Source organism: Erinaceus europaeus, chromosome 10 (assembly GCF_950295315.1).
Source record: "Erinaceus europaeus chromosome 10, mEriEur2.1, whole genome shotgun sequence".
Lineage (NCBI taxonomy): Eukaryota > Metazoa > Chordata > Mammalia > Eulipotyphla > Erinaceidae > Erinaceus > Erinaceus europaeus.
This window is the reverse complement of record NC_080171.1, coordinates 10479405-10501267: the sequence shown is the minus strand read 5'-3', so window position 1 is coordinate 10501267 and position 21863 is coordinate 10479405. Positions and strand designations below refer to the sequence as shown.

The 21863-nt window shown below is 40.6% G+C and overlaps 1 protein-coding gene across 4 annotated transcripts in view; it reads left to right on the top strand.

The window, feature by feature from the left end:
* PLPPR1 (phospholipid phosphatase related 1) overlaps positions 1 to 19510 on the top strand; it is a 287997-nt gene extending 268487 nt beyond the window's left edge. For 2 of the 4 annotated variants that reach the window (XM_060199085.1, XM_060199086.1), the window contains exons 7-9: positions 421 to 597; positions 11123 to 11254; positions 18335 to 19510. In XM_060199085.1, the coding sequence (XP_060055068.1) occupies positions 421 to 597; positions 11123 to 11254; positions 18335 to 18367 (342 nt within the window). In that variant the 3' untranslated portion in view covers positions 18368 to 19510. The remainder of the gene's footprint in view (positions 1 to 420; positions 598 to 11122; positions 11255 to 18334) is intronic. The other 2 variants (XM_060199088.1, XM_060199087.1) reach the window with 2 other exon arrangements.
* The last annotated feature ends 2353 nt before the right edge of the window (positions 19511 to 21863 follow it).

Below are 21863 nucleotides of genomic sequence, written 5' to 3'. Positions count from 1 at the left end.
TACCGCCCGACTCCCAGCTTCCCTATTCTTTATCCCTCTGAGAATATGAACCTTTATGGGGTGTAGAAGGGTGCAGATTGTGGAGAGTCAGGCTTCTGAAATTGCTACTCTGCTGGACATGGATGTTACCAATGATATTTTAAGCAGTTGTGCCAAAAATGGAGTGTTCTACATCTGATTGTCATATATATATATATATAGTCATTCTTGGTATCTTTCTTGTCCACTAGAATACAAAACACTGTGACTAATCCGCCTCTTTTTCACTATTCTTGTGGCACGAGCCATCATCCCTGAAGTAGCTTAGTGAAGGTGTTCAGTGAGGAGCTGTGGACCCATGTCGTGTACTTGTATGCGGTGCATGTGTCCTCACTGCACAGAGTTCTGCCTGGTCACTGCCCGGTTTCTGTCTGCTGCCAGATGTACATCACAAGCACAATCAGGACGAAGAGCAGTCGACTGGCCAAGCCGGTGCTGTGCCTTGGGACCCTCTGCACAGCCTTCCTGACAGGCCTCAACCGGGTCTCCGAGTATCGCAACCACTGCTCAGACGTGATCGCTGGCTTCATCCTGGGCACTGCCGTAGCGCTGTTTCTGGTAGGTCCATTTTTTTATTTTTCCTACCCTTCAAAAACTCCCCAGACCACTGGGGAGTCAGGTTTCCCAAACTTGACGTGTCTGGATCCATGTTCCTCCAGCCCCGACCATGTGAGTAGTAGTTCTTAACTACTCACAAGGGTTATTGACCCTTTTGCTGCAAGAATAACTTCTAAAGTTTTCTCTCGTAAATTCGATTGTGTATTTCTCCCTGCGGGGGGGAGGGGGAAATCCAGGAAGAACTGGGAGGACAAATTGTTTCACTTCCTTTAACACTGGGACAAAAGAGATTAATATTTTGGCGTGACCTTCCAAACAGTCTTCTTTAACTCTTTGTTCAGGGACCAGGAAATAGCACAGTGGTTCTGCAGCAGAATTTCATGCCTGAGGTGTGTTGGTTCCCAGTTCAGTACCTGACACCACCGCGAGCCAAAGCTGAACAAGGCTCTGGTAAAATAAATGAATATATATATATATATATTCAGAATGTATTAGGAGTAGAAATTAAGTGTTGCTTCTGAGAAAAACAGAGACTAGGTTGGGGTTAGAGAGCATAATGGTTATGCAAAGAGACTCTGCTGCCTGAGGCTCCAAAATCCCAAATTCAATCCCCCATACCAACATAAACCAGAGCTGAGCAGTGCTATGGAAAAAAAAAACAAAAAAATAAAACTAGAGACTCACAAACACTGGTAAAAGCAAGAAACCCCCCTCTCCCAAGAAACGCAGCCCAGGCCTGTCTTGCATCCAGTCAGTACTCAGGAAAGTGAATGCCCTCGGCTAGCCACCACCAGACCCTTTCTAAGGCCTCTGTTATTATCTGAAAATGCCTCTGGAGCATCTTGTTTTTCCTACAAGTGACTTTTTTTTTTTTAATATTTATTTATTCCCTTTTGTTGCCCTAGTTGTTTTATTGTTGTAGTTATTATTGTTGTTGCCGTTGTTGGATAGGACAGAGAGCTGCCTATGAAGCGACTCCTCTGCAGGTGGCGAGCCGGGGGCTGGAACTGGGATACTCACGCCGGTCCTTGCACTTTGTGTCACCTGCACTTAACCTGCTGTGCTGCCACTGACTCCCAACATTTTTTTTTTTATTGCCACCAGGGCTACTGTTGGGGCTTGCTGCTGGCACTATGGATCTACCAATCCCAGTGGCCAGCTTTCCTTTTTTTTTTTCCCTAATTTTTATTAGATAAGATAAAGTGAAATTGAGAGAGGATGAGGAGATAGAGACAGGGAGACAAAGATAGACACCAGCAGACCTACTTCACTGCTTATGAATTGGATCCCCTGCAGGTGAGGACAACGGAGCTTGAACCTGGGTCTTGGCACTTGGTGATATGTATGCTTAACCAGGTGCACCACAGGCTGACTTCTTCTTATTTTTTTTAAATTTCTTTATTGGGAAATTAATGTTTTACATTCAACAGTAAATACAGTAGTTTGCACATGCATAACAGTTCTCAGTTTTCCTCATAACAATACAACCTCCACTAGGTCCTCTGTCATCCTTCTTGGATCTGTATTCTCCCCTCCCCTTTACTTTGGTTCTTCTTCTTCTAGCGTTTGCCCTTCTTCCGTAGCCAGTCAACAGCATCAGGTTGAGCCTGATGTCAAGTTTCAAGACCTCCTTTGAATCTGGAGAGGTAGCAGTCGTTGACTATGTGGGTCATAGTCTGTCTGGAGCCGCAGGGGCAGTTCAGGTCATCTCTGGCTCCCCAGCGATGGAACATAGCGGCGCACCGGCCATGGCCTGTTCCATAGCGATTGAGGAGGGCCCGATCATAACGTGCTAGGTCAAAGCCGGGTTGACGCTTGCAGGGGTCTGTGATGAGGTGTTTGTTCTTTACCTCAGCTGACTGCCAACTCTGTTTCCAAGAGTCTGGAACAGAGAAGTTCAGTGTAGGTGTAGGGGACCAGATTGGGTGACGAGACGTCAAGCGTTGGACAGGGTGGGCGAAGATATCCGCGTAAATTGGCAGGACCGGTCGAGCGTAGACGTGGGAAATGAACTTAGATGATGCCGCATCCCGACGAATATCTGGCGGGGCGATGTTGCTAAGAACTGGCAGCCATGGAACCGGGGTGGAACGGATGGTTCCAGAAATGATCCTCATGGAGGAATATAATTTGGAATCGATCAAGTGGACATGGGGGCTACGGAACCATATTGGGGCACAGTATGGTTTACTTTGGTGCAATACACCAATTCCAGTTCAGGTTCTACTTGTGTTTTCTCTTCTGATCTTGTTTTCAGCATCTGCCTGAGAGTGAGATCACCCCATATTCATTCTTCTGTTTCTGACTTATTTCACTTAACATGAATTTTTCAAGCTCCATCCAAGATCGGCTGAAAGCCATTAAGCCACTGCTCTTTACAGCTGAGAAGTATTCCATGGTGTATCTCGACCACAACTTGCTCAGCCACTCATCTGTTGTTGGACACCAGGGTTGCTTCCAGGTTTTGGCTATTACAAATTGTGCTACCGAGAACATATGTATACACAGATCTTTTTGGATGGGTGTGCTAGGTTCCTCAGGATATATCCCCAGGAGAGGAATTGCAGGGTCATAGGGTAGGTCCATTTCTAGCCTTCTGAGAGTTTTCCAGACTGCTCTCCACAGAGGTTGGACCAATTCCAACTTTCCCACCAGCAGTACAGGAGGATTCCTTTGTCCCCACAACCTCTCCAGCATTTGCACGAGTTCCTGATGCCTCTCTCACTCAGCATCCTAGGATAGCTCCAGTCAAGTTCTCTCCAACCCAGAGAGTACTTGCTTGGGAGGAAGCACCCTCAGGCTATCCCGGCAGTTACCTTTTCTGATGTATGACATTCTCACAGGAGTGAAATTGCTATCTGAAGTTATATTATCACAGGAGTGAAGTTGTTATCTGAGTGAAGTTATCTCATTGTTGTCTTTATTTGCATTTCTCTGACAATCAAAGACTTGGAGCATTTTTTCATGTGTTTCTCAGCGTTTTGGATCTTTTCTGTGGTGAATATTCTGTCTATGTCCTCTCCCCATTTTTGGATGTGGTTATTTGTTTTCTTGTTGTTGATTTTGGCAAGCTCTTTATATATGTTGGTTATTAGCCTCTTGTCTGATGTATGGCATGTAAAGATCTTCTTCCATTCTGTGAGGAATCTCTTGGTTTGGGTAGTGGTTTCTTTTGCTGTGCAGAAGCTTTTTAATTTTATGTAGTCCCATAGGTTTATGCTTGCCTTAGTCTTCTTTGTAACTGGATTTGTTTCATTGAAGATGTCTTTAAAATTTATGCAGGAAAGGGTTCTGCCAATATTTACCTCTAAGTATCTGATAGTTTGTGGTCTAACATCCAAGTCATTGATCCACTTGGAATTTACTTTTGTATTTGGTAAAATATAGTGGTTCAGTTACATTCTTCTGCATGATTCAACCCATTTTTTCCAACACCATTTGTTGAAGAGATTCTGCTTTCCCCACATAATAGTCTGGGCACCTTTGTCAAAGATTAGATATCCATAGGTGTGGGGGCTTACTTCTGGGCTCTCAATTCTATTCCACTGGTCAGTGTGTCTATTCATGTTCCAGTACCAAGCAGTTTTGATGACAATGGCCCTAAAATAATACAGTTTGAGATCTGGGAGTGTGATGCCTCCAGTTCTGTTCTTTGTTCTCAAGATTGTTTTGGCAATTCTAGGTCTTTTCTGGTTCTAGATAAACATTTGTAGCATTTGTTCTATTCTACAAAATGTAGCTGGGATCTTGATGGGGATAGCATTAAATATGTATATGGCTCTGGGTAGTATATTCATTTTGATAATGTTAATTTTTACAACCCATGAACATGGAATATCTTTCCACTTCTTTGTGTCTTTTTCAATTTCCTTGAGTAGTGACTCATCATTTGCAGTATACAAGTCTTTCACTTCTTTGGTTAGGTTTATTCCTAGATATTTTATTGTTTTGTTGCTATAGTAAAAGGGATGATTTCTGGATTACAACTTATTCTAATTTAGTGTTTGCATAGAGGAATGCCACTGACTTTTGAGTGTTAATTTTGTAGCCTGACACCTTACTGTATTGCCTGATGATTTCCAAAAGCTTCTTGCTGGATTCCTTAGGTTTTTCTGTGTATACTATCATGTCATCTGCAAATAGGGAGAGTTTGACTTCTTCTCTTCCAATCTGTAGTCCCCTATTCTCTGCTCCTGCCTGATTGCTATGGCAACAACTCCTAACACTATGTTGAATAGTAATGGTGATAGTGGGCAGACCTGAGGAAAAATGCTTCCAGTTTTTCACCATTGAGTATGATGTTGTCTGTAGGATTATTATATATAGACTCCAACATCTTCAGGAATTTTCCATCTATTCCCATTTTTTGTAGTGTTTCGATCATAAAGGCTTTTTCTGCATCTATTGATATGACCATGTGGTTTTTTGTCTTGCTTTTATTGATGTGGTGGATCACATTGATTGATTTACATATATTAAACCAACTTTGCATCCCTGGGATAAACCCCACTTGGTCATAATGAACAGCCTTTTTAATATACTACTGTATCCAGTTGGCTAGAATTTTGTTCACTATATTAGCATCTATGGTCATCAAAAACATTGGGCTGTAGTTTTCTTATTTGGTTGTGTCTCTGTCTGCTTTTGGTATCAAAGTGATGTTGGCTTCACAGAAGCTTGAAGGGTATATTTCTGTGTATTAAATCTTCTGGAAGACTTTTAAAAATAGAGTTGTTAGTCCTTCTTTGAAGGTTTTGTAGAATTCATTTGTAAAACCATCTGGTCCAGGACTTTTATTCTCGGGAAGGTTTTTGATAACTGTTTCAAGTTCATTAGCTGTGATGTGCCTATTCATGTTATCTAGTTCCTCTCTACTGAATGTTTTTTTATTTCTGCCCTAACTTTAGTGATTTCTGTCCTTCTGGTTTATTTAGGGTTCCTTTATTCTTCTTCTTCTAGGTCTTTAAGATGTGCAATCAGGCTGTTTATTTGTGCTTTTTCTTGTTTCCTAATGTGTGCTTGTATGGCTATGAAGTTCCCTCTTTGTACTGCCTTAGCTGTGTCTCAAATATTTTGATAGGTTGTGTCTTCATTTTCATTGAACACTCAAAACATTTTGATTTCTTCCTTTACTTTATTTTTGACCCAGTAGTTGTTAAGTAGTGTACTGTTGAGCTTCCACATTTTTGTACCACAACAAGGCAGGACTAGAAAGACTTCAGGAACCCACCAAATCATCAGTGAGTGCAAACACCTGTGGCTCGTGGACAGAGAGGAGCCTAGGGAGAGATTAAGTGGCTGGTAACAGTCTGGCAGTTTATCAGTTGAGACACCACCTCCAGTCTGTTTTACCAAAAAAAAGACAGCTGAAGGGAGGAGAGGACTCCCCTAATATTCACCAAATGCAACTGTGAGTCTCCATTGCTACTGCCCTCAGAATCTGGAGCAGCAGCAGGGAGGCCCTGTGCTGACACCAGGGGTTGGAGAACTAACCAGGAAACTCAGGAGAAGATCTATACCTTGGTGGCCTAGCAGAGAGACTGTGAGAGTCTCTTTGCGTAACCATTGTATTACCTCTGCCACACCCTGCTCTATCACTTGGTCAGGAGTCAGTAATTAAGATAATAACCTTACTTATACTTTAAAATCCCTCAGGTTCCCATAGTCTACAGGGAAGAAAAAGAACAAAAGAGGCTTTTAAGCCACTGAGCTCCAACTCAGAGATTAAAATACCATTGAAAGAACTGTAAATTTCCACAACTGTGAACCCTTTAAGTACCTTACTTAGACACAAGTCAATCCAGGCAAGAGTGATCAGTAATTTGAAAAGTACTGAGAGAGGGACCTCATAACATACTGTATAAAATGGTTAAACCAACAAGAAGAAATATTGAAGAAATGAACTAGGACAAAAGTCCAGCTAAAAGCCCCCCAAATGGTGAAGCACAAAATAATGAGGTCAACACCCAAATACTTGTTATGGAAATAATCACAGGAATGAGTAAAGACTTTGAAAGAATTGTCATCAGAAATGCAGAAACAACGAATATGACCCTGGAAGAAAACACTGATTATCTCAAGGTTATTAGAAAGCTGAAAACTGAAATAGCTGAGCTAAGAACACAACTAGCTGAACAAGCTGAAACAGTATCAGAACAGGGTCGCAAAACAGATGAACTCTGTTGGGCAGTATGCCAGCTTCCGCTGCTTAACTCTGCTGTCTGTTTACATAACCAGTCACCTAAGAACCACCCTGCCTGCAGGGCACTGGTTTAATCTCACTGGTTCACATTTTCTTTTGGCTCCACCCCCTCTCCTAGTCACACACTGATTTCCACCACTCTCTTTTCACTCCACCCTCTCTACATCACGTCCTGTTTTCACCCTACTTGGCGAGTATAAATACAGCTGCTCTTCTGATTAAACACACATGGGATTGCCTTCCAGCTCCAAGAGTCCCAGAGTCTCTCTCCTGCGATGCTATCCCGGCACAAGTTCCTGATCCCTCTCCCACGCAGCAGCCTACGTTGGATCCAGTTGAGTTTTCTTCAACCCAGAGAGCACTTGCTGTGGAGGAAGCACCCTCAGGCTACCCCGGCAGAACTCCAGAAAACAGTAGAGGGTTGAGAGAATAGAATCAATGAGGATGAAGACAGAATTAGCAGGATCGAAGACGAATTAGAGACAACTAAAAAAGAAGTAAGATATCTCAAAAAGATATTAAAAGATACTGAAAACAACAACAGAGACCTATAGGATGACTTCAAAAGAAATAACATATGCATTATTGGCTTACCAGAGGAAGAAAGAGAGGGAGGGGAAGAAAGCATTCTTCAGGACATAGTAGCTGAGAACCTCTGTAGTCTAGACAACGTAAAAGACATAAAGGTTCAGGAAGCCCAGGGAGTCCCAAACAGAATTAATCCAGACTTAAAGACACCAAGACGCATCATATTTAAAATGGAAAGGAATAAGGACAAAGAAAGGGTCCTGAAGGCTACGTGAGAAAAACAAAGAGTCACCTACAGAGGAAAACCCATAAGATTAGCAGCAGACTTCTCCACACAAACACTACAAGCCAAAAGAGAATGGAAAGATATCTACCGAGTGCTCAATGAGAAAGGCTTTCAACCAAGACTACTGTATCCTATTAGACTGTCATTCAGACTAGATGGAGGCATAAAAACCTCAGACAAGCAACAGTTGAAAGAATCAACTATCACCAAACCTGCCCTGAAAGAAGTTCTGAACGGTCTCCTATAAACAGTCAGACCACTATAAATATGCTATCTATCAGAACACTCTAAAAATTTACAAGAATGGCGTTAAAATATTTTCAATCTTTGATATCAATGAATGTCAATGGCCTGAATTCACCTATTAAAAGGCACAGTGTAGGAAGATGGATCAGAAAACACAACCCAATAATATGCTGTCTACAGGAAACCTGCCTAATTCAACAAGGCAAACACAGACTCAAAGTTAAAGGATGGAAAACTGTCATGCAAGCCAATGGCCCACAAAAAGGATAGGAACAGCTATTCTTATATATGACACAATAGACTTTAAGATAAGTAAAATTTAAAAAGATAGGAATTGACACTGCTTAGTGCTCAGAGGATCAGTCAATCAAGAGGACTTAACAGTTATTAACATCTATGCACCAAATGAGAAGCCATCTAAATACATCAAGCATCTACTAAAAAAGTTACAGCAATATATTAACAGCAACACAGTCATAGTAGGGGACTTAAACACCCCATTCTCTCAACTTGACAGATCATCCAGGAAGAAAATCAGTAAAGACATGAGGGAGCTAAATGAGGAGATAGATAAACTAGAACTATTAGACATTTTCAGAGTCATTCATCCCAAGAAACTGGAATACACATTTTACTCAAGTCCACATGGGTCATTCTCAAGGATAGACCATATGTTAGGCCACAAAGACAGCATCAGCAAATTCAAGAACATTGAAATCATCCCAAGCATCTTCTCAGACTACAGTGCAATTAAACTAACACTGAACAATCAACAAAAGATGAGTAATAGTCCCAAAATGTGGGAGCTCAACAGTACACTACTTAACAACTACTGGGTCAAAGAGGAAATAAAGGAAGAAATCAAAATGTTTTGAGAGTTCAGTGAAAATGAAAACACAACCTATCAAAATATTTGGCTAAGGCAGTAATGAGAGGGAAGTTCATAGCCATACAAGCACACATTAGGAAACAAGAAAAAACACAAATAAACAGCCTGATTGCACGTCTTAAAGACCTAGAAGAAGAAGAACAAAGGAACCCTAAAACAACCAGAAGGACAGAAATCACTAAAGTTAGGGCAGAAATAAATAACATTGAAAATAAGTAAATGTTGGTTCTTCAAAAGAATGAATAAAATCAGCAAATCTAGTTGGGGCTGTATTTTTATCTGGGAAACTAGGAATTGTTATGCATGTACAAGCTATTGTATTTACTGTCGAATGTAAAACATTAATTCCCCAATAAAGAAACTAAAAAAAAAAAAAAAGGAATGGGAGCACATTTTCAGCACTGTTATAATAGTTGTGTTTCCAAAACAGATGAAAATAGAAGAAATGAATAGTTGAGTAATTACTACATGCCCTGTAGTCCATATATATATATATACAGCTTTCTTTTACTTTTTAAATCTTTTATTTATTTATTTCCTTTTTGTTGCTTCACCGCTTGTTAAGTGACACCCCTGCAGATGGAGGTTTGAACCGGGATCCTCACACTCGTCCTTGCACTTTGTGCCACATGCCTTTAACCCACAGCACTACTGCTGGACTCCCATTACAAGTTTCTAAGACAACCCTAACAATATTTTAATCTTCCTTTTTTATAGAGAAAAGTGGAGTTCAAAGATAAGTAACTTACCCAATGGCCACACCTAGTCAAGGAGCCATGAATCTGGCCTGGGTCTTTCCAATTCCGGAATTCCTATGCCTTCCACTTCTCCTTTCTCCTCAGTGAAGGAAGTCTCAGCAGAGCTGAAGAGGAGAACAATTTGCTGTGGGTTTCAGGGAATGAAAGATTCATAGGCACTAGAAATAGAAGCAAAGATGCAGACCAATCAATGAGAGAACGTGGAAAGTCAGATAAGTTCAACATGGGTGAAAGAAGTAGAGGAAATGGAATAAAAAAAGACCTTGGTTCTGAAGTGACTTCTGCAGGAAATAAAGTGGGTAGTAACTTGTAAGGAAAATCTTTTTTTTTATTCTGCCTTTATTTTTTTTTATTTTTAATAAATTAATAGTCAACAGTAAAATATAGCAGTTTGTACATGTGTAGCAATTCTCAGTTTCCCACATAGCAAAGGAAAATCTGGTAATGGAAGCAACTAAAAAATTCCACTAGTGGATCCAACAGATAGGAACATAGTTTAAGGGTAATCATCTTAGATGTGAACTCAGTGTTAGCAAAGATTGAGAATTTTCTTTATGTTTGCCACTTGATGAGAGGCAAAATATTGTAGTGGTATAATTTAGGAGCAATGGAGTTTAAATCCTGTGTGACTTGGGCAAGCCACTTACTCCTCTCTGTGTTTTTTTTTTTTTCTCTAAGCTGTAAGGATAATAACAGCTCCCTTGTAAGAATGTGGGTTAAAGGACAAGGAGATAGTTTAGCGTTCATGGAAAAGACTTTGACAATGGAGGTTCCAAGGTCACAGGTTCAATCCCCAGTACCACCATAAATCAGAGTTAAACAGTGTTATGATAGAGAGAGAGAGAGAGAGAGAAGAGGAGAGGAGAGGAGAGGAGAGGAGAGGAGAGGAGAGGAGAGGAGAGGAGAGGAGAGGAGAGGAGAGAAGGGAAGAGAAGGGGAGAGAGAGAAAAGAAAAAGGAGAGCGAATAATGTGGGTTAAATGAAATAATGTTAAAATCCTCAGAACAGGGCAGACCTAGGCATGGTACAGTTCATAGCGGGCACATGTTACAGTGTGCAAGGACCTGGATTTAAATCTCTGGTTCCCACCTAGGGGGGGAAATTTCACCAGCTATATAGCAGTATCTCTCTTTCTCTCTGTTTATAGTCCCCCCCCCTTACCTGTCAACTTCTCTATATTTATTTAAATGAACAAATAAAAATCTTAAGCCCTCAGAACAGTACCAGACACATAATGGCCTTCGATAAAAGTAAGTTATTAAAATAAGGAGGGGTTTTTTTTTATTATTATTGTATCTTAATCACTGAAAATCTATGAGGTGAAGGTATGAGTGTTCTCACTTAACCGAGTAAACAGTCTCAAGACTCCATTGCTTATCCTGAACTATCTGATGACTAAGTCAACGTAGGCCTCCAGAGCACTGAGTTTTGAGTAAACACCAGAATCATTCCTCAAGTCTTTCCATGGTCCTATCTACGGGTTCAAAGGGAAAAAGAAAAAGAAAAAAAAAATATATATATATATAGCAGTGAAATTCTAGGGGAAAGACATGAGGCAGCTAGACTTTGATGACTGCAGTCTGACCCCATTCTTTTTCTTCACCTTCATCTTACAGGGCATGTGTGTAGTCCATAACTTTAAAGGAACACAAGGATCTCCTTCTAAGCCCAAAACTGAGGATGCTCGTGGAATGCCCTTAATGGCTTTCCCAAGGATAGAAAGCCCTCTGGAAACCTTAAGTGCACAGGTACGGTAAAGTGATTTTCATTTTCAAAACCCGTACACTCGAGGTCTGTTACCTTGGGAAGTCAACTAAGGGAACGCTACTTTCACCTAGAAGAGGGATCCAGTGCTTTCACTGTAAAGGTCCTAAAGCAAATCTTCACATCTTTGCTTAATTAGTCCTTTTTCTTTCTGGGGCTTAGCAATTGTGAATCATCAGGAAGGTCTTTGCTATGTCTAACTTCAACTCCATCTGTTTCAGAATTACTTAGACCCCCCACCCCAGTGCAATATTACATTAATGAAATGTGAACCAATCACGTGAAAGGTCAACTGACTTGGTCATTAGGGCAATACTTGGAAGAAAATATATTCAGTGACAGATGTAAACTGGAAGCACATTGAAAAGATTTATTTATTTATTTATTTATTTATTCATTCATTCATTCATTTATTCATTTATTTAGGACAGAAATGGAGAGAGGAAGAGTAGACAGAGAGGGGGAGAGAAAGACACCTGCAGACCTGCTTCGCCACCTGTGAAGCGACTCCCCTGCAGGTGGGGAGTCAGGGGCGCAAACCGGGCTCTTTATGCCAGTCCTTGGCGCTTTGTGCGGTGTGCACTTAACCCGATGCACTACCGCCCAACCCCCTAAAAATACTATTAATGAAGTGTTCTTGCGGATTAATTTTGCTGGAGATTATCAGTCCAACGATGCATACGGATCAATTATTTACACCAGGACCTTGCTTTATGTCAGGGATACCAGAAAGGAACTAGCCGTACAATTCTTGCTCTGAAATCATTCACAAATGATCAGTAAAAGGTAGGTACAAAGGAGTAATCATAATATAACATATTGACTCAGAGGCCAACAAAGACCTTTGTGAATTCAAACAGAGAAAAGAAGAAAATCTACTTTGTCTGAAAAGAGAAGGAAGCCCATGGAATAAAACAAACCAACTGAAAAGAAACTTGGCTACCTGAAAGATGATATCAGCACTTGCTTTTTTGTCACAGTTTCTAGATACCTTACAGGTATATTCTTCCTTGGGCAAAAACCTTATTGCACTGATAATTTAAATCCCATCTAAAGATACTAAAGATAATAACCTGAAATTCCTTGCTCAAGGTCACAGAGCTAGCAAGTAAGAGAGCTGTGATGAATGCTTTCTTAATCAGAAAAAGAGGAGAATCAGAAACTATAAAGCAGGGCTCGGGAGTCGGGTGGTAACGCAGCGGGTTAAGCACATGTGACACAAAGCGCAAGGACTAGCGTAAGGATCCAGGTTCGAGCCCCCGACTCCCCACCTGCAGGGGAGTCCCTTCACAGGTGGTGAAGCAGGTCTGCAGGTGTCTGTCTTTCTCTCCTCCTCTCTGTCTTCCCCTCCTCTCTCCATTTCTCTCTGTCCTATCCAACAACAATAAATAAACAACAAGGGCAACAAAAGGGAAAATAAAGAATAAAAAAAAATTTTTTTAAAGCAGGGCTTTTATTATCACAGTACTTTTGTCAGATAGCTGAGTTCTGCTAAGATGTTTATTTTCAATTTAATAGTCACTTTATCTTGAAATATTGGCTTTTTTTTTCCCAGAGTACTACTATGCTCTGGATTATGGTAGTACCGGGACTTTAGAGCCTGAGACTTGAAAGTCTTTTTTAAAAAATATTTTTGGGGGTCGGGCGGTGGCGCAGTGGGTTAAGCGCATGTGGCGCAAAGCGCAGGGACCGGCGTAAGGATCCCGGTTCGAGCCCCGGCTCCCCACCTGCAGGGGAGTCGCTTCACAGGCGGTGAAGCAGGTCTGCAGGTGTCTTTCTCTCCCCCTCTCTCTGTCTTCCCCTCCTCTCTCCATTTCTCTCTGTCCTATCCAACAACAAAGCAACATCAACGATGGCAATAATGACCGCAACGAGGCTGCAACAACTAGGGCAACAAAAAGGGGGAAAAATGGCCTCCAGGAGCGGTGGATTCATGGTGCAGGCACCGAGCCCAGCAATAACCCTGGAGGAAAAAAAAAAAAAAGAAAAAGAAAAAAATATATTTTTATTTAATATTAGATAGAGACAGAGAGAAATTGACAGGGGAGAGGAGATAAAGAGGGAGAGAGAGAGAGAGAGAGATACCTGCAGCCCTGCTTCACCACTCATGAAGCTTCCCCCTGCAGGTGGGGACCAGGGCTTTGAACCAGGATCTTTACACACTGTGCTGTGTGTGCTTAACCAGGTATACCACCACCTGGCCCTCCATGAAAGTATTTTGACACAACTACTATATTATCTCTCCAACTCCAACAGAATCTTACTTTTAAAAACATTTTTTTTAGTACAAGGGACAGTAAAGTATTGGAATGACCATGCACTGTGTATCAACATAGTCCAATATAGTCCTTTCACTATATACACATCATTAATTATCAAGCATCTCTCTGAGATAAACAAGCCCATTTCTTTTCAAATTTAATGGGCTTCCTCGTTTTATTTACTAACTAAGAAAGCAACAATAAAGCTATTTTGATCTTGGGGAAGGTACTTAGTGGTCTTCATCAAACTCAGTGCAAAGTATCTGTTTGCTTACTTTATTTTCCCTTGACCTGAATGAAGCTGAATTGTTTAACTTCGCCATATTAGGAGTGACACACTGGGGAAAAATGTTTTTTCTTGTTTGTTTATAGCCTGTTGCCATAGGCTGAATGACAAATAGCTAAATCACGAGAATTTCTAATGAAGTGATGAGAGACTCTGCTTTTTTTTTCTTTTTTAAAATTTTTTTATATTTTCCCTTTTGTAGCCCTTGTTTTTTATTGTTGTTGTAGTTGTTGTCATTATTGATGTCATCATTGTTAGATAGGACAGACAGAAATGCAGAGAGGAAGGGAAGACAGAGAGGAGGAGAGAAAGACACCTGTAGACCTGCTTCACTGTCTGTGAAGCAACTCCCCTGCAGGTGGGGAGTTGGGGGCTTGAACCAGGATACGTAGGCTGGTCCTTGTGCTTTGTGCCACATGCGCTTAACCTGCTGTGTTTTTTTTTGGGGGGGCGGGGGTTCTAAGTAATTGTTTTCCGTAGTCAAAAAGGTCAGATGGTTAATTGATTTCCAAGTGAAGTAACTAAAGACAACAGTAAATTTCAAAAAACCAAGTAAAGTATTTGCTGAGTTTGAGAAACAGATCCTATGTCCTTGACTCTTTTTCCCTGGAAATCCTGGTCTACAAACAGCCCTTCCCCACCCCCATCCTTCTGCCCAGTACTAGTTGAAGCGTTCTCCAGACTCCTCACTTCCCCCTTTCAGCACTGCTAGTGACTGACCAGACAGGAGAGACGTCCAAAAACATATCTGGGGAGATTCCACAGAAGTTGAAAAATGAAGCTGCAGAAACTGCTACCCACAAGTGACGTGTTTAAAGACTGTGTATACGTCAGGGAAAGAGCACCAAGATTATGCAAAAGGCATTTGCTCTTGAGGTTCCAAGGTCCCAGGTTCAGTGCCCAGCACCACCAGAAGCCAGAGCTGAGCAGTACTCTGTTAAGGAAAAAGAAGTAAAAGAATTGAAGAAATCTGCCCCAAATCATGTATTTAGTTAATTTGGAATGCTGAATTCCTTCATATTTGCCACTTACTCTTTAACTTTAGCTTTTTGTTTGTTTTTGTTTTTGCCATCAGGGGTCATTCATTGCTGGCACTACCTACGACTCCTGGTATCATTTTTTCCACTTTTTTTTCTCTTTCTACTTTATTTTTATTTGACAGGACAGAGGCAAATTGAGAGGGAAGGGGAGAAAGAGAGGGAGAGAGAAAGATAGACACCTGCAGACCTGCTTCACCACTCATGAAGCATCCGCCCTATAGGTGGGGAGTGGGGGCTCGAACCTGGATCTTTGAGCTTCGTGATATGTGTGCTTAACCAAACGCACCACCACTGGGACTCCACTCTTTAACTTTATAAAGAATTTTATAAAATATACAACTAAAGTACTAACCACAAAATGTTTAAGAAAAAAGTAGATCACAAAAACACACCAAGCCTTAGTTTCCACAGAGACTTTCAAAAATATCACTTTGTTTCTAAGGTGCATAGCTGAACTCCCCAAAATGTAATGTAGATTTCTTCTCCTGAAAGGAAACAGGTATCAGGAATCCTCCCACAATCAATGAGCTAAAGTTATAGTTTCTTTTTTTTAATTTTTATTTATAAAAAGGAAACACTGACAGAAACCATAGTCATTGTTTCTCAGTGTATGTGCCAATTTCCTACTCAGACTTTTTTTTCCTTTTTTTTAAATTTATTTTTTATTTAAGAAAGGATAAATTAACAAATCCATAGGGTAGGAGGGGTACAACTCCACACAATTCCCACCACCCAATCTTCATATCCCACCCCCTCCCCTGATAGCTTTCCCACTCTCTATCCCTCTGGGAGCATGGACCCAGGGTCATTGTGGGTTGTAGAAGGCGGAAGGTCTGTCTTCTGTAATTGCTTCCCCGCTGAACATGGGCGTTGACTGGTCGGTCCATACTCCCAGTCTGCCTCTCTCTTGAGACCTACTTAGACTTTTAAGTCCAAACAAATGAGAAAGTTTTGAGTCTGCAAGAGATAGAAGCTATACATATATATAGTAGGGGGAGGAAGTGGTGACAAATATGATTGAGCACACATGTCACAATGCACAAGGACCCAGGTTCAAGCCCATAGTCACCTGCAGGGGGCAAGTTTCATAAGTGGTGAAGCAGGTCTGCAGGTGTCTCTCTGTCTCCCTCTTTATCTCCCCGTTCCCTCTAGATTTCTGGCTGTCTCTGCCTAATAAATAAGTAAAGACAATAAAATTTTTTTGATAAAAATAATTCAAAGGGCCAGGCAGTGGTGCAGGTGGTCAATCATATACACTACAGTGCGCAAGGACCCGGGTTCAAGCCCCTGGTCCCCACATTCAGGGGAAAAGCTTCACAAGTGGTGAAGCAGGGCTGCAGGTGTCTCTCTGTCTCTGTCCCTCTCTGTCTCCTCCTTCCCCCTTTGATTTATCGCTGTCTCTTTCCAATAAATAAAGATAATTTTAAAAGTTTAAAAAATATATTTATTTTAAAAAATTTAAATAGAGGCCAGGCGGTGGCGCACCTGGTTGAGCGCACATGTTACAGGGCACAAGGACCCGGGTTTGAGCCCTCAGTTCCCACCTGCAGGGGGACAGCTTTGCGAGTGGTGAAGCAGGGCTGCAGATGTCTCTCTCTGTCTCTCCCCCTCTCTAGCTCCTCTTCCTTCTCGATTTCTGGCTGTCTCTATCCAACAAGTAAAGATTAAAAAATTTTAAATAAAAATAATATAAAAGATGTAAGGGGGAAAAAGAGGAAAGGTGGAATTATATAAACAAACCATGCAATGTGTAGATATTGGAACTCTGCTCCCTTGTTGTGGAAATACCAGCTGGTCCCGCCCTGGTGGGAGACACTATTAAGAGTTCTCAAAAAAAAAAGGAAATACTTTATGATTCAACAATACCACTCCTAGGCATATATCCAAATAATAGTAAAACATTAATTTTAAGGGACGTACACAGCCCTATGGTCATAGCTGCATTATTCACAATAGCCAAGGAGTGGGAACCATCTACAGATAACTAGAAAAAGAAGCAATGCAATGTATACTCAATAGAATACTACTCTGCTATTAAAACAGGTTGTTGTCCCTCAGGACAAAATGAATGGAACTAGAGGTGATAATGACTGATGAAGTAAGTGCAGAGGTAGAACACAACTTCCAGGTGCTTTCTCTCACATGTAGAATATAGAGAATTGAAACACTTTTATTGGAAGAAGAAGAAGAAAAAAAAAGAAGTAGCAAATTGTCTCTAAGACTTTTCAAGAACTGTGGTAGGTGTAGGAGGGGTATAGACATTTATTGGTGAGTGTGGTATGAACTATACCTCTGTAATTTGATAATCTTGTAAATCACTAGTAAAAAAAACCTTTTAATAGAATTCAAAGCTGCAATCAAAGTGGGTATTAACACATTTCAATAAACAATAAAGAAGCAAACAAAAATAGTAAATATATAGATGATAAAGAAAGTTGATAGAGTGTATATTATATATATAGCCTGGGTTGGTGAAATAACATAATGTTTCTGCAAAAGACTCTCATGCCTGAGTCTCTGAGGTCTCAGGTTCAATCCCCAGAACCACCATAACCCAGAGCTGAGCAGTGTTCTGTTTTTTTTCTCTGTGTCTTTCTCTCATTAAACAAATAAATAAAATAAAATATTTCAAGAATATATTATTTAAAAAAAATATATATATATATATAGTTCTCAAAGCACAAGATAAAGACACCATTATGTGGTGTCAAAGCAAGTCTCAAAACATTTTAAAGGGAGTCAGGTATTAGTGCAGCAGGTTAAGCACATGTGATGCAAAGTGCAAGGACCAGAGTAAGGATCTGTGTTCAAGCCCCCAGCTCCCCACCTGCAGGGGAGTTGCTTCACAAGGGGTGAAGCAGATCTGCAAGTGTCTTTCTCTCCCCCTCTCTGTCTTCCCCTCCTCTCTCCATTTCTCTCTGTCCTATCCAACAACAATGACATCAGTAACAACAACAATAATAACTACTACAACAATGACAAACAACAAGAGCAGCAAAAGGGAAAATAAATAAATATAAAAAAACTAAGAAAAAACATTTTAAAGGATCTTTATATCAAGAATCAAATACACTTAAAACAAAAGTAAATCTGAGAATATTTAACTTGTTTCTTCACAACTAATGCAAAGAATAAACCATATGGAATTGTTTTTAAGAATCAGAACTGTTCAATATTAAAACTAATATACTCAAAAGATGACATAAAAGTGTCAGTGACTTTGAGATCCTTAAACGTTTAGAATTAAGTATGTCATAAGGCAAAATTATATGAAGAAGTTAGATGAAATTGCCTTGTCGAGAAATCCAGGAGGATTTAACAAAACAGATGTCTCTGAGGGGGGATCTGAAAGAGTATGTGAGGGAGAAGAAACAAATGATTCAAACTCAGAGTCAAGAAACAAGATACTACTCAGGAAAGAGTGTGTGCGTTAGTCAGTAAACTCCATTCTAAGATTTTATCTGCTTGTATTTGCAGAATCACTCTGCCTCCATGACTGAAGTTACCTGAGATGGCTGATGTGTCCAAAGCTGTTTGTTTTTCTTCTTCTTCTTCTTTTTTTTTTTTTACTCACCCTCCAATCCAATACTTCAAGACTCACAGTTACTGGATGTCAAACTGTGAAGACAAGTATTATGTTTATCTAGTTAGAGGCTAATGTTTTTGTACTTTTTTTTTTGTATGAGGAAATGTTGTAGCTTGCCCTGATTTTTTTTGTTTTTGTCAGCTTTAATATATTTATGCCAGAATTTTAAAACAACAAAACTTTCTTCTTGTTCAAGTGTGCACTGAAGAACCACAGTGACTCAATGGCTGGTGTTTGTTTTTATGGTATTTGTACACAAATCTTTTCTCAGTTTCACAGGTTCACAAAATGAATAGAACAACGCAACTTACCTTTTTATTACTGCAGGTTTTCCAGGTTTTTTTTAATTATTATTATTATTATTTTAACTCAAGTTAACTTTCAAGTTGCAGGGAGAGTGAGTGGTGTTGGTTAATAGTAAATCTCCAAATCAATAGTACAGAAATAAGAACTGCTTCCCGAAAGAACTGTGTGTTCCTCTCTGTTCCTGTGTTACTGCCTTCTAAATCAATGTGATATGATAATGAAGCCACCCCGTTCTACAATCAACTGACAGAATCCTGGAAACAAGGGGCACTGAACCTCTCGTATTCCTTCTCAGAAGATTCCTTCTCCCATACAAGAGGCTCATTCTCGGCAAGGCAATTCTGTGACCACAGTCTTGTAATGGCAAATTAACACCGTAGCCTTCTGTCAAACGACACCAAACCAGCACCTGCCTTCCCTGTCGATGTAATGGTTTTATATATCATGTTCTATGGGCTTTATATGCAAATGAATATCTTACAGTTTGCACAGTATTATTTTACAGAAAAGAGTGTCGGAGCGCCTCCAACCTAGAGGCCCAGAGCAATAGCTTGACTTTGTGGCTTTTGATTGTTTGAGAATTTTCACTGCATCTCCTTTTTCTAGCATGGTCTGAACTAATGTGTAACTCCGTTAAGAGCCAGGGCTCCCTCGGCGGTACCTATCAGATTGTTTTCCAGACACTGTCATGTTGACTCTTCTTAACTTTTTTGTATATATTTTTTTTCTAAAGAGAAAAAGGAAAGTTATCACAAAAAGTACCTGTGGCTCCTGTCTTTTGTTTTTTGTCTTAACGTACTGGGCAAGAACAGTGTTTGATGAATGACAGTGAAAGGGCCAGTGATCCTTTTCCCCATCCCTGCCTGCTGAGACAAAGCTTTATAGAGACGCTGAATAAGAGTGTGAGTGTGTGTGTGTGTGTGTGTGTGAGTGTGTGTGTGTGTGTTGTTTGTGTTTATGTTTTTTTTTAAAAAAAAGTTTGATATTGTTAAGACACTTAGCAAAGCCAGTTGTCGGTACCTAGCAAGCTGTCTTGGTTTTCACCCCATCCACAGATAGTCTAAATTACTGGCAAAAGGGCCAGTCAGGGCTGGGTGGTGGTGTACCTGGCTGAGCGCACATGTTACAGTGCACAAGGACCCAGGTTTGAGTCTCCGGCTCCCCACCCGCAGGAGGGTCGCTTCACAAGCAGTGAAGCATGCCCGCAGGTGTCTGTCTTTCTCTCTTCCTCTCTGTCTTCCCCTCCTCTCTGTTTCTCTCTGCCCTATCCAGTAATAACAAAAAATGGAAAAAAAAAATTATCCCCAGGAACAGTAGATTTGTAGTGCAGGCACTGAGCCCAGCAATAACTTTGGAGGCAAAAAAAAAAAAAAAAACAGAAATTGTACATGCAGGAGCTGTAATGCCACAGAAATAAATAAATAAGGGTGGACGGTGATGCACATGGTAGAGCGCACATGTTACCACAAACAAGGACCCAGGTTCAAGCCTCTTAGTCCCCACCTGCAGGAGGGGAGCTTCACAAATGCTACTGTAGTTGTCTTTCTTCCTCCCTATCTTTCTTTTTCCTCCTAATTTCTATCTGCATTCTCAAATTTCAAAAATAACATCTTTTTTTAAAAAAAAAATCACAATGTGGGGTGTGAAAGTGCTGGGGACTCGGTGTGTGATGGTGGAGGAAGCAGTCAGCGTGATGAAGGCTGTGGTGTGCAGACACCTTTCATGGGGAGATGAGAGACTTCTCAGGGGACAACTCTCTTGTAATCCATTGTTTTGTACACCTCCCATAAAGTGATGGAGAAGGAGAAGGAGGAGACAGAGAAAGAGAAGGAGGAGGAGGAGGAAGGAGAGAGGAGTAGAAGGAAGGGGAAGGAGGAGAAAGGATTAACTCAGGGATTTTGAGTTTCCAGTTTTATGCACACCATAAATAATTTGGAAGTTTATCTGTGCTAAGAAGAAGTTTATGTGCAGTAACCACAGAATTGATATTGTTGAAAATCAGACCCAGCATGTCATCCCATGAGTTAACAAGGCAAGTTAAATCTCCAGCCTTATAAAACGATCTACTGTTAAAGGCCTTGGCTGGCAAGATACACCCTAAAGTTAGTATGAGTGTTGAATCTGATTAATTGGAGAAAAACTTTATCCACAGTTCCTGCCATACGGCAAGCTCTCAATGTGCGTTTCTGTGTCATCATTTTAGCAAGACAGGAAACTTATTTTCTGTTGACCTTCAGTCAGGTAATGACTCCACTCACCATAGGAGATTCCACTTGTTCCCACTATCCATCATCCTGACAAAGAAAATGTGCAAGAATTACCTCCAGCTATGATGTGTAATCCTCAGGGTTTACTTACTTGGGGCCCCTACAAAACACAGAACGTCTGACTAAACGGTGCGTGAGCTTTGTGATTGTGACTAACTTTGAATCCACTTTGCTCTATTTTCTGTGTACAAAATAGGCTGTGGAGTTTGTTTGTTTGTTTGTTTTCCTCATACACATGCCGAGTGTCCCATCCCAAAGAAAGTCTAAACGGTCTGCCGTGGTGGGAGGAGTATCCGCAGTCGAGATGGTCAAGTGCCAATGAAAGACTGGAAACAGATAAGAAAACTGACTGAAGGCAGTAAGAAATTCTAAAGGTGTATTTTGTATGGAAATAGCATAATTAAATTCCCAGGTTCACTTTTCTGATGCTCACCCAGCTCAGAATTTATCCTTTTGTCTTCAGATGATCTGACCTCAAGGTTTCACTTTTCATTTATTTTATTATTGTTTTTACCAGCTAACAAGAGTACAACTAAATAGCAGATCTGGGGAGCAGAGGGCCCAGTAGACCTGTGCAAAAAAAAAAAAGACTGTGAAGAAAATAGGTTTCACTACCCTGAAAGCAAAAAAAAATTTTTTCTATTATCTTTATTTATTTATTGGATAGAGACAGCCAGAAATTGAAAGGGAGGGGGTGGGGGTGGGGTTTAAACGTGGGACCTTATGCACTGTAACATGTGTGCTCAACCAGGTGTGCCACAACAGGGCCCCAAACCAGATTTTTTAAATAATTTATTTTTATTTATTTATTTATTATTGTATAGAGACAGAGAGAAATTGAGATGAG